At 48.0% G+C, this 20,594-nt stretch overlaps 1 protein-coding gene across 1 annotated transcript in view; it reads left to right on the plus strand.

Annotated features, from left to right (window-relative positions):
- Positions 1-20,095, plus strand: part of ITGAM (integrin subunit alpha M) — a 50,272-nt gene extending 30,177 nt beyond the window's left edge. Inside the window, exons 13-30 of the mRNA XM_060254974.1 lie at positions 1,284-1,427; positions 2,563-2,769; positions 2,899-3,029; positions 5,185-5,342; positions 7,048-7,202; positions 7,338-7,469; positions 8,506-8,579; positions 9,795-9,936; positions 10,053-10,166; positions 11,641-11,720; positions 13,305-13,388; positions 14,926-15,004; positions 15,662-15,769; positions 16,789-16,875; positions 17,062-17,175; positions 18,569-18,661; positions 18,815-18,925; positions 19,982-20,095. Coding sequence (XP_060110957.1) covers positions 1,284-1,427; positions 2,563-2,769; positions 2,899-3,029; positions 5,185-5,342; positions 7,048-7,202; positions 7,338-7,469; positions 8,506-8,579; positions 9,795-9,936; positions 10,053-10,166; positions 11,641-11,720; positions 13,305-13,388; positions 14,926-15,004; positions 15,662-15,769; positions 16,789-16,875; positions 17,062-17,175; positions 18,569-18,661; positions 18,815-18,925; positions 19,982-20,095 — 2,127 coding nt within the window. The remainder of the gene's footprint in view (positions 1-1,283; positions 1,428-2,562; positions 2,770-2,898; positions 3,030-5,184; positions 5,343-7,047; positions 7,203-7,337; positions 7,470-8,505; positions 8,580-9,794; positions 9,937-10,052; positions 10,167-11,640; positions 11,721-13,304; positions 13,389-14,925; positions 15,005-15,661; positions 15,770-16,788; positions 16,876-17,061; positions 17,176-18,568; positions 18,662-18,814; positions 18,926-19,981) is intronic.
- The last annotated feature ends 499 nt before the right edge of the window (positions 20,096-20,594 follow it).

The following is a 20,594-nucleotide window of genomic DNA, read 5'->3' on the forward strand; positions in this document are numbered from 1 at the left end:
TAAATGGGCCGGGCAACAGGGGGCAAGTTTATTTGATTATACTATGCCTCTCTGGAAAAAATAAAGCACAATTATTTGCAACATATTAAAATTATAATTATGGGTTTTTTTAAAAAAACAAAAAAACATCCTACCTAAATATCAGATTAAAAGAAGGACCTGAAAGAAAAGGAGCTGTGCAATATTAAATGCTCCAGATTAAAAAGCCTGTACTAAATATCTACAGCTACAATAGGAAAGGAAAGGTCCCCTGTGCAAGCACCAGTCATTTCCGACTCTGGGGTGACGTTGCTTTCACGTTTTCATGGCAGACTTTTTATGGGGTGGTTTGCCATTGCCTTCCCCAGTCATCTACACTCCCCCCCCCCCCCAGCAAGCTGGAGACTCGTTTTACTGACCTCGGAAGGGTGGAAGGCTGAGTCAACCTTGGGCCGGCTGCCTGAACCAGCTTTTGCTGGGATAGAATCCAGGTTGTGAGCAGAGAGTTCAGATCACAGTACTGCAGTACTGCTGCTTTACCACTCTGCGCCATGGGGCCACTACAATAAGGACATAATAAAATGGGAATTTTTTTTTTTTTAAAAAAACCCAAAACTATAGGGTGTATGAAACATTTGGGAGACAAACAGTGTCTTTGTCTGGTACCTAAAAAGAATGTAAACTTACCACCAGGCAAGCCTTCATAGGGAGCTTCATCAAAGGAGGTACTACTAAGAAGACCCTGTTTCCAGAACGGGTTGCAAAGAGTGCAAGACCTGCCTCTCTGCCCTTCTTGGAATGTGTGCCAAGGAAGGTAAGAGGTGCTTACTTTCTATGTCTGTGCTCTACCAGCAGATCCTTCCCCAAACGAGCACAAAAATGGGAGCTCTGTAGGAGCTCATGACTCAGAAGGTGAGGTTTTGCAACCCACCTTAGGGTCCTCTCCCAACCCACGCTTTAGGGAATGCCACGATAGTAAAACCTGTCACAATGCGATTTAAGTTAATTTTGTAGACCAGCAGTTTCTCCACAACTCACCGAAGTGTCTTCTGTAGTATCTGACCTCAAAGTTTTGAGCCAAATGAGACAACAGCCTTTGTTTAAGTCCAAAGTGACTAGAAGACTCTCCCTGGTGGATGGGGAACAGAAGGAGAGGAATCAAGGAGGAGAAACTGACTAAGATCAAGGGAGACCAAGTGACAGAAAATTTTTGGGTCACCGGAAACTCTGTCATGTTTTTAAGGTTGCTTGTTTTGAAAGCTTGGCAAAGTTAAGAAACAACTTTAACCATGGAAACTTTTAAGACCCCCCAGATTGGCTCTTATTTTGGGGCTTCGCTGTGCTCTGTGGACCTGGACCACAACTCTGACACAGACCTGGTTCTCGTCGGCGCACCCATGCATTATGATGGTGTGTCAGGAGGGAAGGTCTACGTTTTCCAGAGGCAGGTACGTGATGGAAGAACGCTGGGTTGACCTTTCCGCTAGATGGCCTGAGAAGGCCCCTAAGGACAGATCTTCAAGAGTAGCTTCTCAGCTGCAGCAGATTATCAAAAGGACATCTGAGGAACAGGAAGTGGGACCAAGAAAGGGTAGCAGACATAATACTTGTGCATTAAACAGTGGGATGGGCTGGTCTTTGAATCATCGGGAAAGACAGGAAGTCTCTAATGAAATCCACAAGACTTATCTCTTGTTATCCCTCTTACATCAGTGTGGTATAGTGGTTAAAGCCAGGGTCCTCAACATGGTGCCTTTGAGTGCCATAATGCCCACCAACACCTTCCTTGGTGATTTTAGACAATGGGTGGGGTGAGGTGGGCCTGTTACTCAGCAGGGCTTCTGATTGGCTATACAGAGTAAAACAACATCATTTCAGTGGCAGCTGCCAGTACAGTGTTTGTTTTGTTCTCTCTCACCCCTCTTTTCTAGTGTACTTAATTAATTATTCTCCCCTGCAGTTGGGCTTCCTCTGCGTGCCTGTCTCTGTCTCTTGTGGCAACCATTTTGTAATTGGCTCAGCCTCCTTTGGTGGCCATTTTGTGGTTGCACCCACCACACTGTGTCAGAATTCCAAAGGTGTTCAGAGGCTCAAAGAGGTTGGGGACCCTTGGGTTAAAAGTCTTGGATTAGAACCTGGGAGACCTTCTGTCTGCCACAAAACTCTCTAGGTGACCCTGGGCCAGTCATTCCCTCCCCCAGCCTCATCTACCCCACAGAGTTGTTATGAGGATAAAAAGAAAGTGAAGACAATTATCTGCTTTCCCCCAAGAACCTTGAAAGAGGGGCAGGATAAAACTGTGGTATGTTAGAACCAAGGTGTGTCATTGGAGGAGCTTTTTGTTGTTAAGGACTCCAAAGTGCATTGCTAGATTGGACAAAGGGAAGAATCAACATCAGGAAGATATGTTGGTTCTGTAGGCACAGGTGACTTGTTTCTTCCAAGTCAGTGTGGAACCTTTCAGGACACCACCCAGTGGGTACCAAAAAAGAGTCAGTGTGTGGGTTTTTGGCAGAGCATTTTCATCACCAACTGGTTCTTTTGCTTCACCTGTTCACACCTGTCCCTTTCTTAACTTGCCAGGGGGAGACATTTGTCAACACCCAGGAATTGCAAGGGGAGCGCAAACACCCTTTAGGCCACTTTGGGGCCAGCATAGCAGAAATAGGTGATGTAACTGGAGATGGATGGATGGATGTGGCAATCGGAGCTCCCATGGAGGATGAGAATCGAGGAGCCCTGTACATCTTCCAGGGAAACTATGGCTCCATCAACCAGAAGTATAGCCAAGTGAGAGCCAATCACTCCCCCCACACCTCATTCTTCAGGAGCAAAGCCAACTTCTTGGGCACAGCCTCCTTCATACTGATGGTGGCACAGCTGCCCCCCCCAACTGACATGCTTTCTCCTGCCTCACAGCACATCCAAGGATCTCAGTTCCCCAACCAGCTTCACTACTTTGGCCAAGCTATTGCCGCTGGGAGGGATCTTACAGAAGATGGACTCTTGGACATCACAGCGGGGGCTCGTGGCCAAGTGCTGCTGCTAAGGTAAAGGACTGGGGGGTGGCCTGTTGCATTTGCCCAGACACAGAGCTTTTTAAATAGAAAAGGCTCAGCAGGAACTCATTTTCATATTAGGCCACACCTCCTGGTGCCAAGCCAGCTGGAACTGCGTTCCTGCTCAAAAAAAGCCCTGCCTAAACTTACTGCTGCCCTGACCTGGATGGCCCAGGCTAGCTAGATCTCATCAGCTCTCAGAAGCTAAACAGGGTCGGCCCTTGTCTGTTCTTGCATGGGAGGCCACCAAAGAAGTCCAAGGTCACCAGAGGCAGGTAATGGCAAACAGCTTCTGAACATCTCTTACTTTGAGAACCACATGAGGTTGCCATCGGTTAGTTGTGACTTGGTGGCACTTCCACCACCAAAGGTTTGCGTCTTGACCTGGCTGGCCCAGCCTAGCCTGATCTTGTCAGACCTTGGAAGTTAAGCAGGGTTGGCCCTGGTTAGTACGTGGATGGGAGGCCACCAGGGCTTTTTCTGTAGCAGGAACTCCTTTGCATATTAGGCCACACACCCCTGATGTAGCCAATCCTCCAAGAGCTTACAGGGTTCTTAGTACAGGGCCTACTGAAAGCTCGAGGAGGATTGGCTACATCAGGGTGGTGCGGCCTAATATGCAAAGGAGTTCCTGCTTACAAAAAAGGCCCTGGAGGCCACCAAGGCAAGGTCAGCCCTGGTTAGTACTTGGGTGGGAGATCACAAAGGAAGTCCACTGTTGCTGCGGAGACACCAATGGACAGCCGCTTCTGAATTTCTCTTACCTTGAAAACCCTACAAGGGGCTGCCATAAATCAGCTTGATAGCACTTTCCATGGCCAAACACACTGCCCTGAGCAGACGAACCCATGGGGCAGCCGCTAATCCCTCTAGCTCAGTATCATTTGCTCTGATTGGTAGCAGCCCTCCAGGCGGCAAAGAGTCTTTTTCAGCTCTCACGGCCCCAAATCCTTCAAGTGGAGACTGAAGCTTGAACCTTTTGCAGGCATAGCACAGGCTCTGTCCTTGTGCCAGAGTCTTTTGTTTTCAAGTGCTGCAGCACATAGTCATTAACTTCTAATAAAGCTTAAAAAAATATAACCATTTACAATTTTGTTGTTCAGTCGCACAGTCAAGTCCGACTCTTTGCGACCCCATGGACAAAGTCATGCCAGGCCCTCCTGTCTTCCACCATCCTCCGAAGTCTGCTCAAATTAGTGTTTGTTACATCAGTAACACTGTCCAGCCATCTCATATTTTGCTGTCCCCTTCTTCTTTTGCCTTCTGACTTTCCCAGCATCAGGATATTCTCCAGTGAGTGCTCCCTTCTCATTTGGTGGCCAAAGTATTTGAGCTTCAGCTTCAGCATGTGACCTTCCAGGGAACAGTCTGGGTTGACTTCCCTTAGGACTGACTGATTTGATCTTCTTGCAGTTCAAGGGACTCTCAAGATTCTTCTCATTTACAATAGTTCTCTAAAATTGCACAAGACATTGTTCCCTCTAAGCTGCAGAGTCTTGTGAGCAAAAATTCCACTTTGTGAGCTACTGGCATTAAAATTGTGAGCTGCCGCATAAATTATTGTACTCTGGGGCCATTTTTCCTAAGCTAAGACAAAAAAAGTGTGAGCTGGAGGCTAAACATCTGTGAGCTAGCTCACGCAACTCAGCTTAGAGGGAACACTGCTTGAGGGGAAGGGAAGTGGTTGTATCACTCATACCCAGCGACATCAAGGATTCCTAAGGACTGCCAAAAGCATTTTCACAGCCAAGGGTGGAATTCTTCCCATTCATCAGACAGCTCCGCAATCAGCTGCTGCTGGTGGCATTATTCAAGAGGTGCCCAGGGCCCACAAACAGCTGACTGCTGCTCAGATGGCTGGAGTGGGAAGGGGGAAGTTTCCCCTGTGGTTTGAGTCCTGGGAGAGTGAGTCACAGAAACACATCCTTGAGTAACAGTAACTAACAACCCTCCCATACAACAGATGTGTAACCACTGTACATGTCTTGCATATTGTGGTGATCATCTGGAAAGGCCCTAACTTGGACAGGTTGCAAAATGCGTGGTGTTACACAATCCAAAGGATGCTTCTTTTTGCTGCTGTGCATGTTTTTGGAGAGTGTCTGCACAACGATTTGATGCCTCCTTCTTCTCCCCTCTACTCCAGGTCTCGGCCTGTGCTCCAGGTCCTGCCCAGCATCACCTTCTCCCCATCTCTGATCCCCCTCTCTGCTTTCGAGTGCCATGGCCAGGATCAGCTGAATAAGGAGGTCAGCACAGCAACCGTCTGCCTCACCATCCAGTCGAACTCTCCGTTTACACTAGGTAGGTCCACAGAAGCCGGGGAGGGGGGAAGTACGGAATGTGGGTGTCAGTAACAGTGTACGTACAGCATACGCACAAAGGCAGGTCCTGAAGCAGTGTGAGAATGGCTCAGATGACCCACCGCACTATTTTAGTTATGCATCATTGCCATAGTTACCAACAATACACCCTCTAAGTTGTGGAGACCTGTGAGCAAAAATTCTACTTGGGGAGCTGCTGGCATTACAGTTGTGAGGTATTGCCTAAATTAGTGTGCTCTGGGGCCATCCTTCCTGAGCTAAGACAAAAATGGGTGAGCCGGAGGCTAAAAAACTGCGAGCTAGCTCACGCTAACTCAGCTTGGAGGGAACCCTGGTTATCAACATTTTTTCAAACACAGGTCCCTCAGAAGCTTATTGGGTGTAGATCAGGAAGAAAATATGTAAATGTGGACAATGGGAGATAAGTCAGCTTGTCCACCACTCTAGCTGTTCCTGGAAGCTTCAGAGTCATGAAAAGCACTTTGTAATGTACTGAGTGATGAGGCGTGTTGAAGGCAACATGCTTTATTGCGAGTACACTACAAGGCTGGCCCACGCGGGCCAGGTCCCGCTTATATACATACCCCGGAACAACCCTCAGTCTGGCCAAGTCCAATCCTGGCCAGTTAAACTTCCTGCCACAGATCTTGATAGGCGGGGCGTGTTTGGGAGCTACATCCGGGGACTTCCACTGGCCTCCTCCATAGCGTCCACTGTGTTGTAATTTCAGGCATGCAATGCAAGACACAACACACTTATTACGGTGCACTCAGTGTGGGGCCCAAAAGAACACATCAGCATCCCATATGAACCAAGTGAACACACCACATGAAGCTGCCTTATACTGAATGAGACCTCTGGTCCATCAAGCTCAGTATTGTCTGCTCAGACTGGGAGCAGCACTCCAAGGTTTCAAGCAGAGGTCTTGCACATCACTTATTGTCTGGTCCTTTTAACTGGAGATGTCAGAGACTGAACCTGGCTGGGACCTTCTACATGCCAAGCAGATGCTCTTGTCAGCTCTGGGACTAGCCTCAATTAAAGAAGGCTTTCAATGTGGTCAGAAAGCTGGCTTTATTGATAGAGAGAAACAGTAGCAATATACGTCTGTGTCAGAACTGGCTCACTTTATCTAGGGCCGTTATGCAGCCTGCCAAAAGTACAAAAAGCCCATATAAAAGCAGTAGAAACTGGTTCCCACCAACACCTTTCATTCCCTAAACATTTAGCAGCGTGAGCTGTCTCTAAGAAGAGATAAAGTGGCTTCACTCTCTTCTACAGAGTACAGACAAATACTTGTGATTGTTACAATGGATAGAGCAAAGCCAGACTGAAGCAAGCAGCAGGCACCCTCCCCCACTCTTAAAATAGAAAGGCATTTCAGCATACAGAAATATAAAAATGGCAAGGCCCCTTGACAGCTCTGCCACAGAGCCACAGCCCTGCTAGTGAGCACACTAGAACACACTCTTGCCCTCTGTATCCCACAAGGGTTCTTCAGCAGAGATATGGATGTGGAACAGTGGAAGTGGTTCCCTAAAGGAAGGAAAGTCACGGCAGTAGTTTGATCTCAGCCCCTGATTACAGCTAGCGCCCCCTAGAGAAAAGAAGCTACACAGCACATCCCAGACATACCCACAGTGGCTCTGCATTTCCCTTGTTTCTTTTCAATTCCTCTCCTGCAGCCAATAGGATTTCAAGCACTGTTTGGTACTCCTTGGTTTTGGATCCTGGTCGGATGAAAGTCCGGGCTGCTTTTGACAGTGGCTCCTCCACCATCACCAATACGATGCAGATGGGCTTGGCTCAGAAGTGCATGAACTATCGCATAAAGCTGCCGGTGAGTTCAGCGCTTCAGCGGGGGAGGAAAAGGAAAAGCCAGGGAGTGGGCCTTTTGGCACAAGAGGCAAGTCTTGTCATGGTGGAATCAAGCAAACCTGATCCAGTTTGTCTTTCGGCTTCTCCATGATGCCAGGTCTGTATAGAAGACAGCCTCACGCCCATAAAGCTGCAGCTGACTTATAACCTAACAGGAGACCCCATTCCTTCTGCGGACAACCTGAGAGCCATCCTGAAGGAAGATTCACACCGTCTGTTTGCAGGATTGGTGAGCCGGTGTGCCCTCTGTTACCTTGAGACAGCTCTGCTTGCTTGCTTGCTTGCTTGGGGATTGGCTGTATCTCAGTGTGTGCAACCAGCAGAGATCCCAGGCTTGATACAAGGAAAAACATATCTAGCTTCTGACTCTCACTGAATTTAGCCCATTCACTCATAACATGCTTTGCTTGTAGCCAGGGGTTTTTTTTGGGGGGGGGGGTGTTGTAGCAGGAACTCCTTTGCATATTAGGTCCCCCTGATGTAGCCAGTCCTCCTAGAGCTTACAGTAGGCCCTGTACTAAGAGCCCTGTAAACTCTTGGAGGATTGGCTACATCAGAGGTGTGTGGCCTAATATGCAAAGGAGTTCCTGCTACAACCCCCCCCCCCCCCCCGCTTGTAGCTCTCCAATGAACACAGAGCTAGCTCACATCCAGCCAAGCAGGTTCAAAGAATTAGGGGCATTTCTGTCTTTGGAAAAGAGGACTGTCATTTTTGCCAATTCTCTGATCCCTACTTTGCCTTATGGGTTGTTCACAGAGGCCGTGGACTCCTAGGAAGAACAGGGCAGGGGGATTAGTAGGCTGTAGCAGAAGGGAGAAGCAGGGAAGTTCTCATGAGGTCTGTTCCACAAGCAGATCTCACTGGATAAGGCGATCAGCACTGCAACAGTCTGCCACACAGTCTGCACTGCAACAGTCTGCCACAACTGAACTTGCTAGGTAGGTCCGCAGAATTACAGGCTATTTAACTACAGAGAGCCAGCTATTAAAAGGGATTAGCTACTAGTGTGATGTAATGAATGCTGCAGTACCGTAAAGGCTCTGGGTTCAAATTTCTGCTCTGCCATAAAGCAAGTCATGCTTAATATGAGAGTGAGGGAAAAGCTATGGTTGCTGGGGATAAATGCCATGTGATGGATAAATATATTTGACATTGAAATCAAAGGAGGAGGATTCTAAATTTAAGAGATGTATAGGGATAAATGCTAATTGTTCCTACTTCCAGCAATAGTGACATGTTCTGTGTCCCTCCTCATTCCACTCAGCTGCCCTTTGAGAAGAACTGTGGCCATGATGGAATCTGTAAAGATGTCTTAAAAACCGCCTTTAATTTCTCAGGGTAAGTTAGGATTTTTTCCTCCATATCCCTCTCTGCCCAAATGAAATTTCCCCAGTAAGTTGGGCATCAGATTGCCAATATCCCGTTAACTTCTGGGCCACTCAACTTTTGTGTTGACGTGTAGCAGAATGCTTGCTGCCAGGACACCTTTCTAGGAAGCTCATCATGCTGCCTTGGCTTACTTTCCACCAGGCCTGTAGCTAACCAGGGGCCCACGGGGCCTGGCCCCCTGACAGTTTTGGGTGGCCCCTCACCTTCAGGCTGCTGCCTCCCTCCTGCATGATTTAAATCACATGGGTAGGCTCATCTGCCTAGCGTGGCTGGAGTAAAGGCAAGCAGGTGGCTCCATGCAGGCAGGCAACCTTCAGGTAAGGGCGCACTGCGCAGCTGGCTCCGTGAGGGGAGGCGACGGGAAAGCGGAGGCGACGGGCACCTTTGCTAGGGAGGAAGGTGAGGTGGGAGGTAGGAGAAAGAACTTGCCGACTACAAAAGGAGCGAGAGACACCCATGGCGCACAGCGCTGCTCGCACTCACCTTCCTACCTGTCTGCAGGGGAGGGTGAGCATGCACCTACTTGGTACTCAAGCTGCCTTCCCACTTGCTCCCAGGAGGAGGGAGCCAGAGGGGAGGGATGCCTTCTCTGTGCCACCTTGCATGCAGAGCAGCTTCCCTGCACTTCCCAGGAGAGAGGGGGAGGGGAGGTGGACAGGCAGGGGCACAGAGTGCTGGCAGGGACACCGTGCCTACAGCATGATTGTTTCAGGAGGTTGTCACACATTCCTCCCCACCCCACCCCCGTGAGTGCCGCAAGAGTGGCAGGCTGGAATGAGGAGGAAAAGGAGGAGGAGGTGATGCACCTTGCAACTCCCGCCGGCTTCATTCCCTCCTCTGGAGGAAAACAACAGTATGGTATCAGCTGATCGGTGTGGTTTAAATTATGCAGGAGGGGTGGCAGCAGCAGTCACCAGCCTCCTGCACAAATTAAAGGGCCCCCTCCCCCATGGCCCCCTAGCTACAGGGCTGCTTTCCACCATCTTTTCCTAACTTCATCCAGAGCTCCTGCTCAGAACATACTTTCCTTCTCAGGACTGTGAAGCAGCAATGGAGGACGATTGGACTTGGGTGTACTGTGGAGTCTTTCCCTTCCCTCACAGAAATATCACAAAATGTCTTGTTTCAGAGATTCACCACAGGCTCTTTCCCCCTTTTCTTCAGCCTAAACACACTAGTGGTGGGTCAGGACCTGGAGCTCAATGCCACTGTCTTCTTCCGGAACGACGGAGAAGATTCTTACGGCTCCAACCTGACTTTTGTCTACCCTTCGGCACTCTCCTACCGAAGGTTCAAAATACTGCAGGTGTGTGGAGAAGAAATGTCAGGGAGTAAGAGATGGGGCCAGGCTTGGGGATGGAGGTGGGGAGGTTCTGCCTGTTCCCTTACCCACTTTCACAATCCTGTCCCCCTGCTGCTCAGGCTAATAGGAAGAACGTGGGTATTAAGTGCTTGTCTGCCCCTGCCTCAAGGGAGGATTCTTTGAGGAACACCACCTGCTACATCAACCACCCCATCTTCCGAAGTGGAGCTGAGGTAAGTTCCCACCTTCAGAATATTGAGGTGCCGCAAGCCCTTTCCGTGTGGCTAATATTTGCCCTTAAAGAGGGGGAATTCCACAGCCAAATATGTCCCTTTGCTGCTGGGAAGGCCCATCTCTGTGTGGTGGATCACGATCCCCAGAGGTGTTTTGGGAGCTTAGCAACTAGCCTAGAGGAAACGCTGTTCAGGTGCTGACCCTATTTGCTCCTCGTGGATATAAACAAAAGTTAAAGTGAATTCTGGGATTCGTACTCCCTTGTGTACTAGCGCATTTGTGTAAGGATGCCCTGAGTTCACAGTAAATAAGAGGGGAACCATCTTCTTCCAGAGTCTGAAGGAAGTCTAGAGGTTATTAAAGGTAAAGGTAGTTCCCTGTGCAAGCACCAGTCGTTTTCGGCTCTGGGGTGATGTTGCTTTCACAACGTTTTCATGGCAGACTTTTTACGGGGTGGTTTTGCCATTGGCTTCCCCAGTCATCTACACTTTCCCCCCAGCGAGCAGGGTACTCATTTTACCGACCTTGGAAGGTTGGAAGGCTGAGTCAACCTGGAGCCAGCTACCTGAACTAGCTTCCGTTGGGATTGAACTCAGGTCGTGAGCAGAGGGCTCCAACTGCAGTACTGCAGCTTTACCACTCTGTGCCATGGGGCTCTCTAGAGGTTATTATTCCAGAAAAATCACTGTGCTCTCCAAAGTATCTTATAGGACAGGTAGGGTTGCCAGCTCTGAGTTGGGAAATACATGGAGGTTTTAGGGGTGGAGTCTGGTGAGGGACCTCAGCAGAGACGATACTGTGGAGTCCAACTTTCAAAGTAGTCATTTTCTCCAGGGGAACTGATCTTTGTTTGCTGGAGATGAGTTGTAGTTATGGGAGATCTCCAGGCCCCTCTGGAGGTTGGCAACCCCAGTATCCTCAGGCCCATCTAAAGGTTAAAATTCCTCAGATCTCTGGAAGACTAGGAGAAGCAGCGGCCATGAGAGGTAGCCAGGCTTCATTTTGGGCAGGAGCAGCCCGCCAGAACTTCTAAATTTTATTGTGCTTTCTTTCTTTCTTAACCCCACCCCCCAAATACATGCTTCTGGGCTCTGTTGTTCAAACCCCCTTTGAAAATTTTGCTGATTTGACAAACTTTTAAATATTTTTCCCCACAAAAAAAAGGGAAACTAGCCAAAACATATAAAGCAGACAGTTGGAAATCTTCATCATACCACTGTGGCCACATAGGAGAAAGTCATTTAAAAAGTATGACGGGAATAAGGTTTTATTGTGGCAATTATAATTCAAGAATCATTTTGAGAGAGATGTTGAGGTGATATAATTTAGTACACCTTCGGGTGATGTCAGGGGTGTGTGGCATATGCAAATGAGAAATGACCTCTGGGGTTAACCATTATCAATGTGGTAATTGGCTTTAAGATCTCCTGGGGCTCTCCTATGCTCTGCATGTTGTGTCTCCCTCTGTTTTAGGTTGTCTTCGTTGTAGCTTTTTCCATTGACCCTGAAGGAGTTCTGGGGAACGAGGTGCAGATCAATGCTACAGCTGGCAGGTGAGGCTCCCTCTGTCTGACATATTTATCACTCTGCTTATCCTCTGAGGCGCTTTGGGTGGTTGCAGATGGTGGGCCATTTTCTTTTTGCATTTTCTCCTCTGAGGTAAATTAAGCTGAAATAGATGTTCCAAGGTGAGCATAATAGTTTAGTGAGAATTCAAACCCAGGTCTCCCTGGCCCTAGTTGCACACTTTAACCCCTATGCCTCATTGGTTCTCAAAGTAAATCAATATATGGGGCATGAAGTAGGGTTGCTGGAGGGGGAGGGCAAGTACTTACTGTGGGGGGCAGCAATCATTGTCGCTGTGTGATGCTAGCACTTCTGGATCACACAGGAAGTGACATCATTACATGGTTTATGCTGGCCAGACTCAATATATTTCCTTCAGCCGTGGTCACAGGCAGATACAAGGGTATCCCCTGTGAGGAAAGACTCTGCAGATGTCTCTGTAAAGAACCTGACTCTGGTCAGCATATCCTCTTAAACTGCCTGCTGTTTACTCAACTATGTACACATTTGATTAGTCCTCTATTTCAACTCTCCAAGACTGCGACCAATAAAGACACTGAATTCTTCCTAGCAGACAAACCCCCACAAAGTTACTGAGTAAGTGGCAGAGTTCCTGACAAATGTACTCAGGGGCCAAGAAAACGTGGAAAGAAAAGAGGGATGAGGGGAAGGGGGGGGGGAGTGAGTGAGAGAAATAAGGTGTGTCTGTGATTCCTCTTTGCATAGTTAAGCTTTTTACTCTAACCGTTTTAATTACTGTAATATTTGAGATCACTGATCCAAACTTTTATCAATTTGTCCCATTATTATTACTACATATGTTACAAATCGTTGTACTTTGATTGTTTCTTCTTGTTGGCATATAGGCTGATTTGTACTGCTACTTTTTAAAAAATATATATATATTGTTATGCCAATAAAGGTTTTTGGAATTGGAATTGGATCATCGCATGGTGACGACAGTTGCTGCTCCTTCCTGTTTGGCTGGGCTGATTTTACTTGCCAACCAACAGAGCGTCAGTGGGTAGTTGCCGAAATGGCTGGGAGTTTGCCCACCATTAGTGGGTACCTGGCAAGTCAGGACACAAAGGCACAGTTTAGTTCTAGGCTGACTAAACCTGCCATCCTCTTCTTATTATTAGTGCTGGATGCTGAAAACACAGTTAGGAAAGTTTGGTTTGGAGACAGGTGAGATGGGCAGGTAGAGAAAAGGGCTGGAAGAGGAAAACTCTCCTCGTTGAGGTCTAGTCACTTGGGACCTCAACAAGGCTGGTCCTTTCATCCCCTGGTCTAATGGGGGAAGCCTGTAGATCCTATTTTACCACTCGTGTCTGAAGTGGGACATGCTTGCAGAATAGCCAGTTACAAATCTGCAGCTGTACCTGTGGAACCACTTTTGATCAGATTTAAATTCCTAATGTAGCTGGGCCTAGAGAGTCTCTCTGTTCAGTCACAGCATCCATTGAAGGAAAATACATTGTAGCAGGGGAGTGTTTGCAGAACATGAGTGGTCAGTGGCATGTGTGGTATGTTTTGATTCATTTCGCTCTTCCCGTGTGTCCCTTTTCCAGTGAAAACAACAGCCCCGTCAGCCAGGACATGTTTCACCAAGCAACACTGCCCGTTAAATATGCCATATATGTTTCTGTCAAGAAGTAAGTAACCACAAGTATTATCAGGCAGAAGCAGACGCCTGCCTGGCATCACACCATCTTGCTAGTGCCCACTGCTTGCCCCCACCACCAAAATAACCAAGGTTGTTTTTAGGGAAGAGCCACCTTAGAGTATTTTTCCTGAGGTAATTCTCTTCAAAAGAAAATTCCAAATCAGAAGCTGAAGCTGTCTAGGAGTAAATGCAAAACTATTTAATCTTCACATTTGCACCGTGTCATTTGCCCTTCCACCTCTTCATAGCTGCTCTTCGAGAAGGTACTGAGTTTGTAGCTTAGGGGTGCTGCTGCATTCTGCTCTCTATGGTTAGAGACTCAGGTCTCTTCCATCACACACAGCACCTTTTATTAGTCTCAGCTTCTATGCCAACTGTGGCTGTTCACTCCTCAAAAACCAGGATTGGGCTACAGTGATCTATGCTCCAATCGCATCCAAGTTAGAATGTAATTCATTCTATATAGTGCTGCCTTTAAAGATTATCTGGAAACTTCAGCCAGTCCAAAGAGAGCTGTTGGAGGCTGAATACAGGGATCATATCACATAAGAACGTAAGAAGAGCCCTGCTGGATCAGACCAGTGATCTATCTAGTCCAGCAACTTGTCTCCCACGCTGGCCAACCAATTCCTCCAGAGGGCCAACAACAGGGCATAGAGGCCAAGGCTTTCCCCTGATGTTGCCTCCTGGCCCTAGGATTCAGAGGCTTAATGCCTCTGGATGTGGAGGTTCCCCTCAGTCACCAGGGCTTGTAGCCATTGATAGACTTATCCTCCATGAACCTAATCCCCTTTTAAAGCTGTTTATTCCTGTGGCCATCACTACATCCTCTGACAGTGAATTCCACGTTTTAATCACTGTCAGTGTAAAATAGTATTTCCTTTTGTCTGTCCTGAACCTCTCATGCTGAAAGATCTGCACCACCTTTTGGGTGGAAATTCAAAGGCTACTTCCTGCCTTGAAGGCATACAAAGCTTGGAGCTGAGGTACTTGAAGGACCATCTCTTCCCCTCCAGTCCAGCACATAATTTGAGATCCTTCTCAAAAGCCCTGTTCTCTGCGCCTCTCTCTGAAGAAGCAAAGTGGGTGATGGCCAGAGACAGGGCTTTTCAGTGGTGGCACTTTACCTGAGGAACGCCCTTCCCGTTGAAGTTTGCCTCCAGGTTGTGTGTAGGCCTGGAAAGAAGTGCCCTGTCCTTTTAATAGGGTTCAGTGTGTGAAAATGAGCAGTTAAAGTTTTTCATGGCATAAACAACATCTCATCAAGCTTCTGTTAAAGGGTCAGGGTGCTTGTCTGCCTCCAGTTAATCCCACCCCAAATCCTGCCACCTGGAGGAAATTGCCTTTGTTTGGGCCTCATCTTGGAGTCACAATGAATAGGCAAGGAGGGAGAGAGCAGTCCCATTGAAGGGACTTTTTAGATCTGAGCTTTCTGTGTGCCTCATGCCTTTGCTCCTTTCCTCCAGATTCTCCCCTCTTCCCTTCTCCTCTCAGAAATACACCTTAGACCTTCTCTTTTCTTCCAGTATTGACGATTCAACCAAGTACGTCAACTTTTCCATGGGGGAGGAAAATGGAAACCAGTCAATTGAACATCATTATGAGGTAAGGGGGGAGGGATACAAGCGAGATTAAACATCGTGGGATGAGGAACATGGCAGTTATTAGGGTTACCAATCTCCAAGTGAGGCCTGATCTCCAAGTGATCTCCAGACTACACAGATACTGTAACTTCCCCTGAAGGAAATGGCAGCTTCAGAGCATAGACTGTATGGTATACCAATTCAGGGCTTTCCTTTCTCCTAGATTCTGTGCTATACCATAGAGCCTAGCTGAAATGGAAATCCTAGAGAGGGCTGTTTTAGACTGTACATTATACCATAGAGAACTGGTGAAACAGACTACAAATGATGTGCAATGGGGGACAGGACAGTGGGAAATATAAGGAGGGAGATTTTAAATTTGTCTTAGGATAGAAGGGACCTTGCGTGAAGGGGAGGAGTGGGGCCGGCCTTTGAGCTGGATGTGATATCAAGAACATGAAATGACATCCCCACTGAACTCCTTCCTGTTCCCAATCTCTGCCATCCCAAGGCAGAACCCCAAATCTCCAAGAATTTCCCTAGCAGCACACCAGAAGGGTGGTTTATGTAAATACTGGAAAACAACAAAAAGTCTCTTACTTCAAGTGAAGTGAGAAGGAAAGAGTGTTAGATTTCCAGCTTCCCCTCACACTTTACTAAGGATCTGCTTCTTGTTCAGGTGAGGAATTCAATTCAGCGACCAGTTCCTGTCTCAGTGACATTTGAGTTTCCTGTGCAGCTGAACGGGATGTGGGTTTGGAATGCATCTGTGGACATTGCCACTGAGGTACATCCCCGTGCTACTGTGTCAATGGGATTACGCTAGGTTAATGAAACTACATTCAATACTAAGGTGCAGAAAATGGACACAGGATTTATCCTCATGGTTGTGTGAAGGCCCGGAGAAAAATGTCCTGTCCCTTTAATAGGGCTCAGTGTGCGGAAATGGGCAGTTGAAGTTTTTCATGGGATAGTCTCTCCCTTTACCTTGTTTAATACTCTCTTGACCAGGGCTTTTTTTGTAGAAAAAGTCCAGCAGCAACTCATTTACATATTAGGCCACACCCCCTGACACCAAGCCAACAGCTGCTGGAGTGACCTTAGGTCAATCACAAGTTCTCTCAGAGCTGTTTCGCTAAAGAGCAGTTCTTGGAGAGCGCTCTCAACCCCACCTACTTCACAAGGTGTCTGCTGTGCGGAGGAGAAAGGAGATTGTAGGCCGCTCCAAGTGAAGGGCAGGGTATAAATCCAATCTTTTCTTAGTCTTCATTTAGTAATGCAGCTCTTGTGCGCTCATATCCAGCTACTAGTTCTGTTCTCACACGCAGTCACTGTCAGGAGTTACATTCTGCCTCTCTTTCTCAAAGCAGCCAGAGGTTGCAGGTTAGTCCAAAGCAACCCCCCCCCCCCCCCGCCCAACATACCTCCCAAAACCATATGAAATCTTTTATTTGGATCAGCCAAAATGACACAAAATAGGGTGTGAGCTTCCAAGTTCTCTGGAACCCTTCACCAGCATGATGAAGTGTTCTGGAGAACTCAGAAGTTCACACGATAAGGTACTGTGAGGTGGTGTGTGTTAGTTTGCTTATGCATTCTTACTGTTATTGCTTTTGAGCCACCCTCTTGCCATGGCTGAACTTTATCAAACTTTATCAAACCAACAACACTGCATAGCCAAACAGGGGCCCCTTCTGTTTCCCCCAAGCTCAGAAATAGCCTCTTTTACCCCTCAGGGTCCATTAGGGGAAAAGGCTTCACATACCCCTAACTAATTCCACAATCTCTGTTTTTTTATTTCCTCAGCATTTCCACCAGGCTCAATGTGCCCTTGAAAAAAAGACTCCCGGGTCCAGTGATTTTGTGAATCAACTCCACAAACGAGCTGTTCTGGTGAATATCTCCCCACCACCACCTGCTTCCTGCCTGCTTGGGTCCCCAGTAATGCCAACAGCCTCATTTTTAGAGGCAACTGGACCATCCAGAGAAGACCTTGATAAGCATCAGCCCTGTGGGCCAAGAGGGTGTTCACGCTCAGTCCTCTTCCCTGACCCCCTCTGCCTTTCCACCTCCTCCTAGGACTGTACTGTGGCCGCCTGTGAAAGAATCCGTTGCAACATCCTGTCTCTGGAGCAGGGGCGGCCGCTGGAGTTCAGGATCAGGGGGGCTCTTGGCTTCCAGTGGCTGTCCCAGGTAAGGTGGTGGCTGCTGGGGCTTTATTGGGCCTGGGAGGGAGAGCGATAGGACCCTTTCCTTTGTAAGCTGTTAACATCCTCTTGCTGTGCTCTGCTCTGCTCTAGAATCAGTTGTATCTCAGAGCCAGACTAGATGTTACAGTGGCCATGGATTGGACCTATGATGGCCACTGATGCAATTTTAGAGAAGAATTTGGCTATTTACAAAAATGTCATAAGGGCTGTTGCATGGGAGGGGGGATGGGCAATCTTGTTTCCCCACCGTGTGCCTTTTCAAGTGCCCATGACCCCATCGGCAAAAGCCATGGCTGCCATGTTTCGCTTGGCCCTCAGGGCAGGTAGTTTGCTTCCTTTTGCTTCTCATCTTCTTTCCTCAACAGCTTGTCTATTTGGATGTTCAGGCTGTGGGTAAAGCACATTCTTCCTTCCCATGTGCTTAATACTTTTTTAAAAAGTCGCTATTACAGACTAAAATGGTACTTTCAGTCACACCCCCCCCCCCCAAAAAAAAAGTCTTTAGGAAATATGATTCTGTGAGGAATCACTGTGAGAAGTCTCAGCAGTTTCTCCATATTAGGGTTCTCAGGACTACTCCCTCTAAGGGGTGGAGTCTTGTGAGCAAAAATTCTACTTCCTGAGCTACTGGCATTCAAGTGGTGAGCAACTGCATCAATTGGTTTGCTCCGGGGCCATTTTTTCTCAGCTAAGACAAAAATGTGTGATCCGGAGGCTAAAAAACTGAGCTAGCTTACATTAACTCAGCTTAGAGGGAACACTGGTTCCCAGAATTCCTTGAGGCACATTGTGATGTTGGGTATTCTTTCACCAAGGCTGTTTAAGCAGAGGCTGGACAATCATTTGCCAGGGATGCTGGAACTGGATTTCCTGCCCTGAGCAAGGGGACTGGACTAGGTAGCTTGCAAAGACCCTTCGAAGAAGACGACGACGATGACATTGGATTTATATCCTGCCATCCACTCCGAATCTGAGAGTCTCAGAGCGGCTCAAAATCTCCTTTATCTTCCTCCCCCGCAACAGACACCCTGTGAGGTGGGTGGAGCTGAGAGGGCTCTCATAGCAGCTGCCCTTTCAAGGACAACCTCTGCCAGAGCTATGGCTGACCCAAGGCCATTCCAGCAGGTGCAAAGCAGCTGTTTTCTCCAGGGGACCTGATCTCTGTCATCTGGAGATCAGTTGTAATTCTTAGATGTCTCCAGGCCCCGCTCGGAGGTCGATGACTTCATATAAAGCTGATACACATTTCTGATGTAGTTCTGCTCAGAGCTAGCTGCACATCTGGCATTTTGCATATCAGCAGCTGGAGAGTCTTCCTTGATCCTCATCTGACAAAACCTCTCAGCCACTTAGCAGGTTTCTGCCTTCTCTTCCAGACCCAGCAGAAGAAAGTGACTGTGGAGAGCACAGCACAGATTTTCTACGATGACAAAAAGTACAGCCAGAAGGAGGGTTTTATAAAGAGCCAGGTAAGGAGGATGGAAGCCAGTCGCAAGAGGAGGAGGCGGGTGAGGATCAGAGGGAATCCCAGCTCTTTCCCCCCTCCCCTTCTGTGGCTCTGGGTAAAGAGGGGATTGCTGTGGAGAGGATGCCTCTCACCATTTGATTCTCCCGTGCTGCAGGTGAACACAGTGCTGGAATACCTGGAGGTCTACAACTACCTGCCTGTCATTATTGGCAGCAGTGTGGGGGGGATCATCCTCCTGGCCCTGATTGTGGCTGCTCTGTACAAGGTGAGCTCCAGCTGTGGCTTTCAGGATTGCCACTCTTGCTCAAGCCAGATGTCATGAGCAGGGACCTGGTTGGGAAAAGGGGAAAGAGCTGACATCCTACACAAGGTGGCCAATTGCACATCCTTAAGGCTTAACTATGGGGAGGGGCCTTGGCTTAGTGGAAGAGGCAGAAGGTCCCAAGTTCAATCCCCAGCACCTCATTAAATGAGTCAGGGAGCAGGTGATGTGAAAAACCTCTCCCTGAGACCCTTTGCCAGTTCGAGTGGACAATACAGACCTTTAGTTGCTGTAGATTTTCTGGGCTGTATGGCCATGGGCTTGGCATCGCAGAACCTGACGTTTCGCCAGCAGCTGTTACTGGCATCCTCAGAGGTATAATACAGAAGGATACAGTTCTTTCTGTGTCAAAGTGAGAAGAAGATGGTAGGCAGGTAATTTATATCTTCTCAGGAAGGTGAGGTAGCACTGAGTCATTTTCTTGTAGGAGTTTCCCAGGCTGTGACATGCTATTGGAGGAGCTTTCCATACAGACCTTGATGGACCAAGAGGCTGATTGGGCATAAGGCAGCTGCATGTAACCCCATTAACTTTACCCCCAGGGATGCCACATATTCTAGAGTTCTAAACTTCCCAGATACTGGCCCAATTCAGGTCAGGATCATAGAGCACAAGGAAAGAGAGTTTAGACCCCCCCCCCACCATTTCGCTTAATCTCAAATGGCCCCTGAGAGCCACTGTTTGCTTAACTGGGGAAGCATAACATGTGGCCCACTGTGTACACGTAAAGCCCTCAATGGGTCCAACACTGGCTTCCTGGGGAAAATGGCATGAGGGAGAAAGGTCTACACCATGGTTCCAGTCTCAGTCTAGCCCATGCACACCTGGGAAGTAAGGAACACCAGGGGTGCATCTTTTGAGCCAAACTCTGGCCATCCCAGAGGAAATTGCGATGTGATGCATAGCTGCGCCCTTTGTCTACAACTGATTATAGCAGTACAACCCAGGAAGACTGGGATCCTCCTTTTCTGACTTTTGTCTCCTCTCTTCTCCTTCCAGCTCGGGTTCTTCAAAAGACAGTACAAACAGATGCTGGATGAGGTAGGAGAGGGTGATGCAAGGGCCGGACCTCTCCCAAGCACTGAAATTGGCCCTGAAGCTGCCAAGGCATAAGGGATGCCACAATCCACAGCTTCTTTTGGCCCTCTTCTGGCACCTTCTGAACACCTGTCAGCAATATGGGACGTTGTGCTGAGCAAATAGCTGTCAAGCCAAGAGTGCATTTTTCCCATGTGGAAAGTGATCTGATATAGGGCATGATCACCCATTTGTGTGAGATTGACAGATTGTAACTTCACATTTAGGTTTGGGTATATATGTTTATTCTGCACCCACCTTCATTCCTGAGCTAGTGGGGAACTTTGTGCAGTTTCAATAAAGGACACAACCAAAGGATTGTAGCAAAATGAGAACTAATGTAGGCAACATTTGGTGAGATTCTGGTTGTGAAGAACGGCGCAAACTTCATTTTGTTTGAGAGGGGAAACACGAAGCTTCTTAACCCTTCTTCCCTCCACAGCAGTTATCCCCTGGCCCCTGCCAGTGTCATCTCTGTCCTGCCTTCCTAATTCTTGAGGGGGAGGGGGTGGGGGGGGAAGGAACATCACAGATT

The sequence above is a fragment of the Heteronotia binoei genome, chromosome 15, assembly GCF_032191835.1.
Source record: "Heteronotia binoei isolate CCM8104 ecotype False Entrance Well chromosome 15, APGP_CSIRO_Hbin_v1, whole genome shotgun sequence".
Taxonomy (NCBI): Eukaryota; Metazoa; Chordata; class Lepidosauria; order Squamata; family Gekkonidae; genus Heteronotia; species Heteronotia binoei.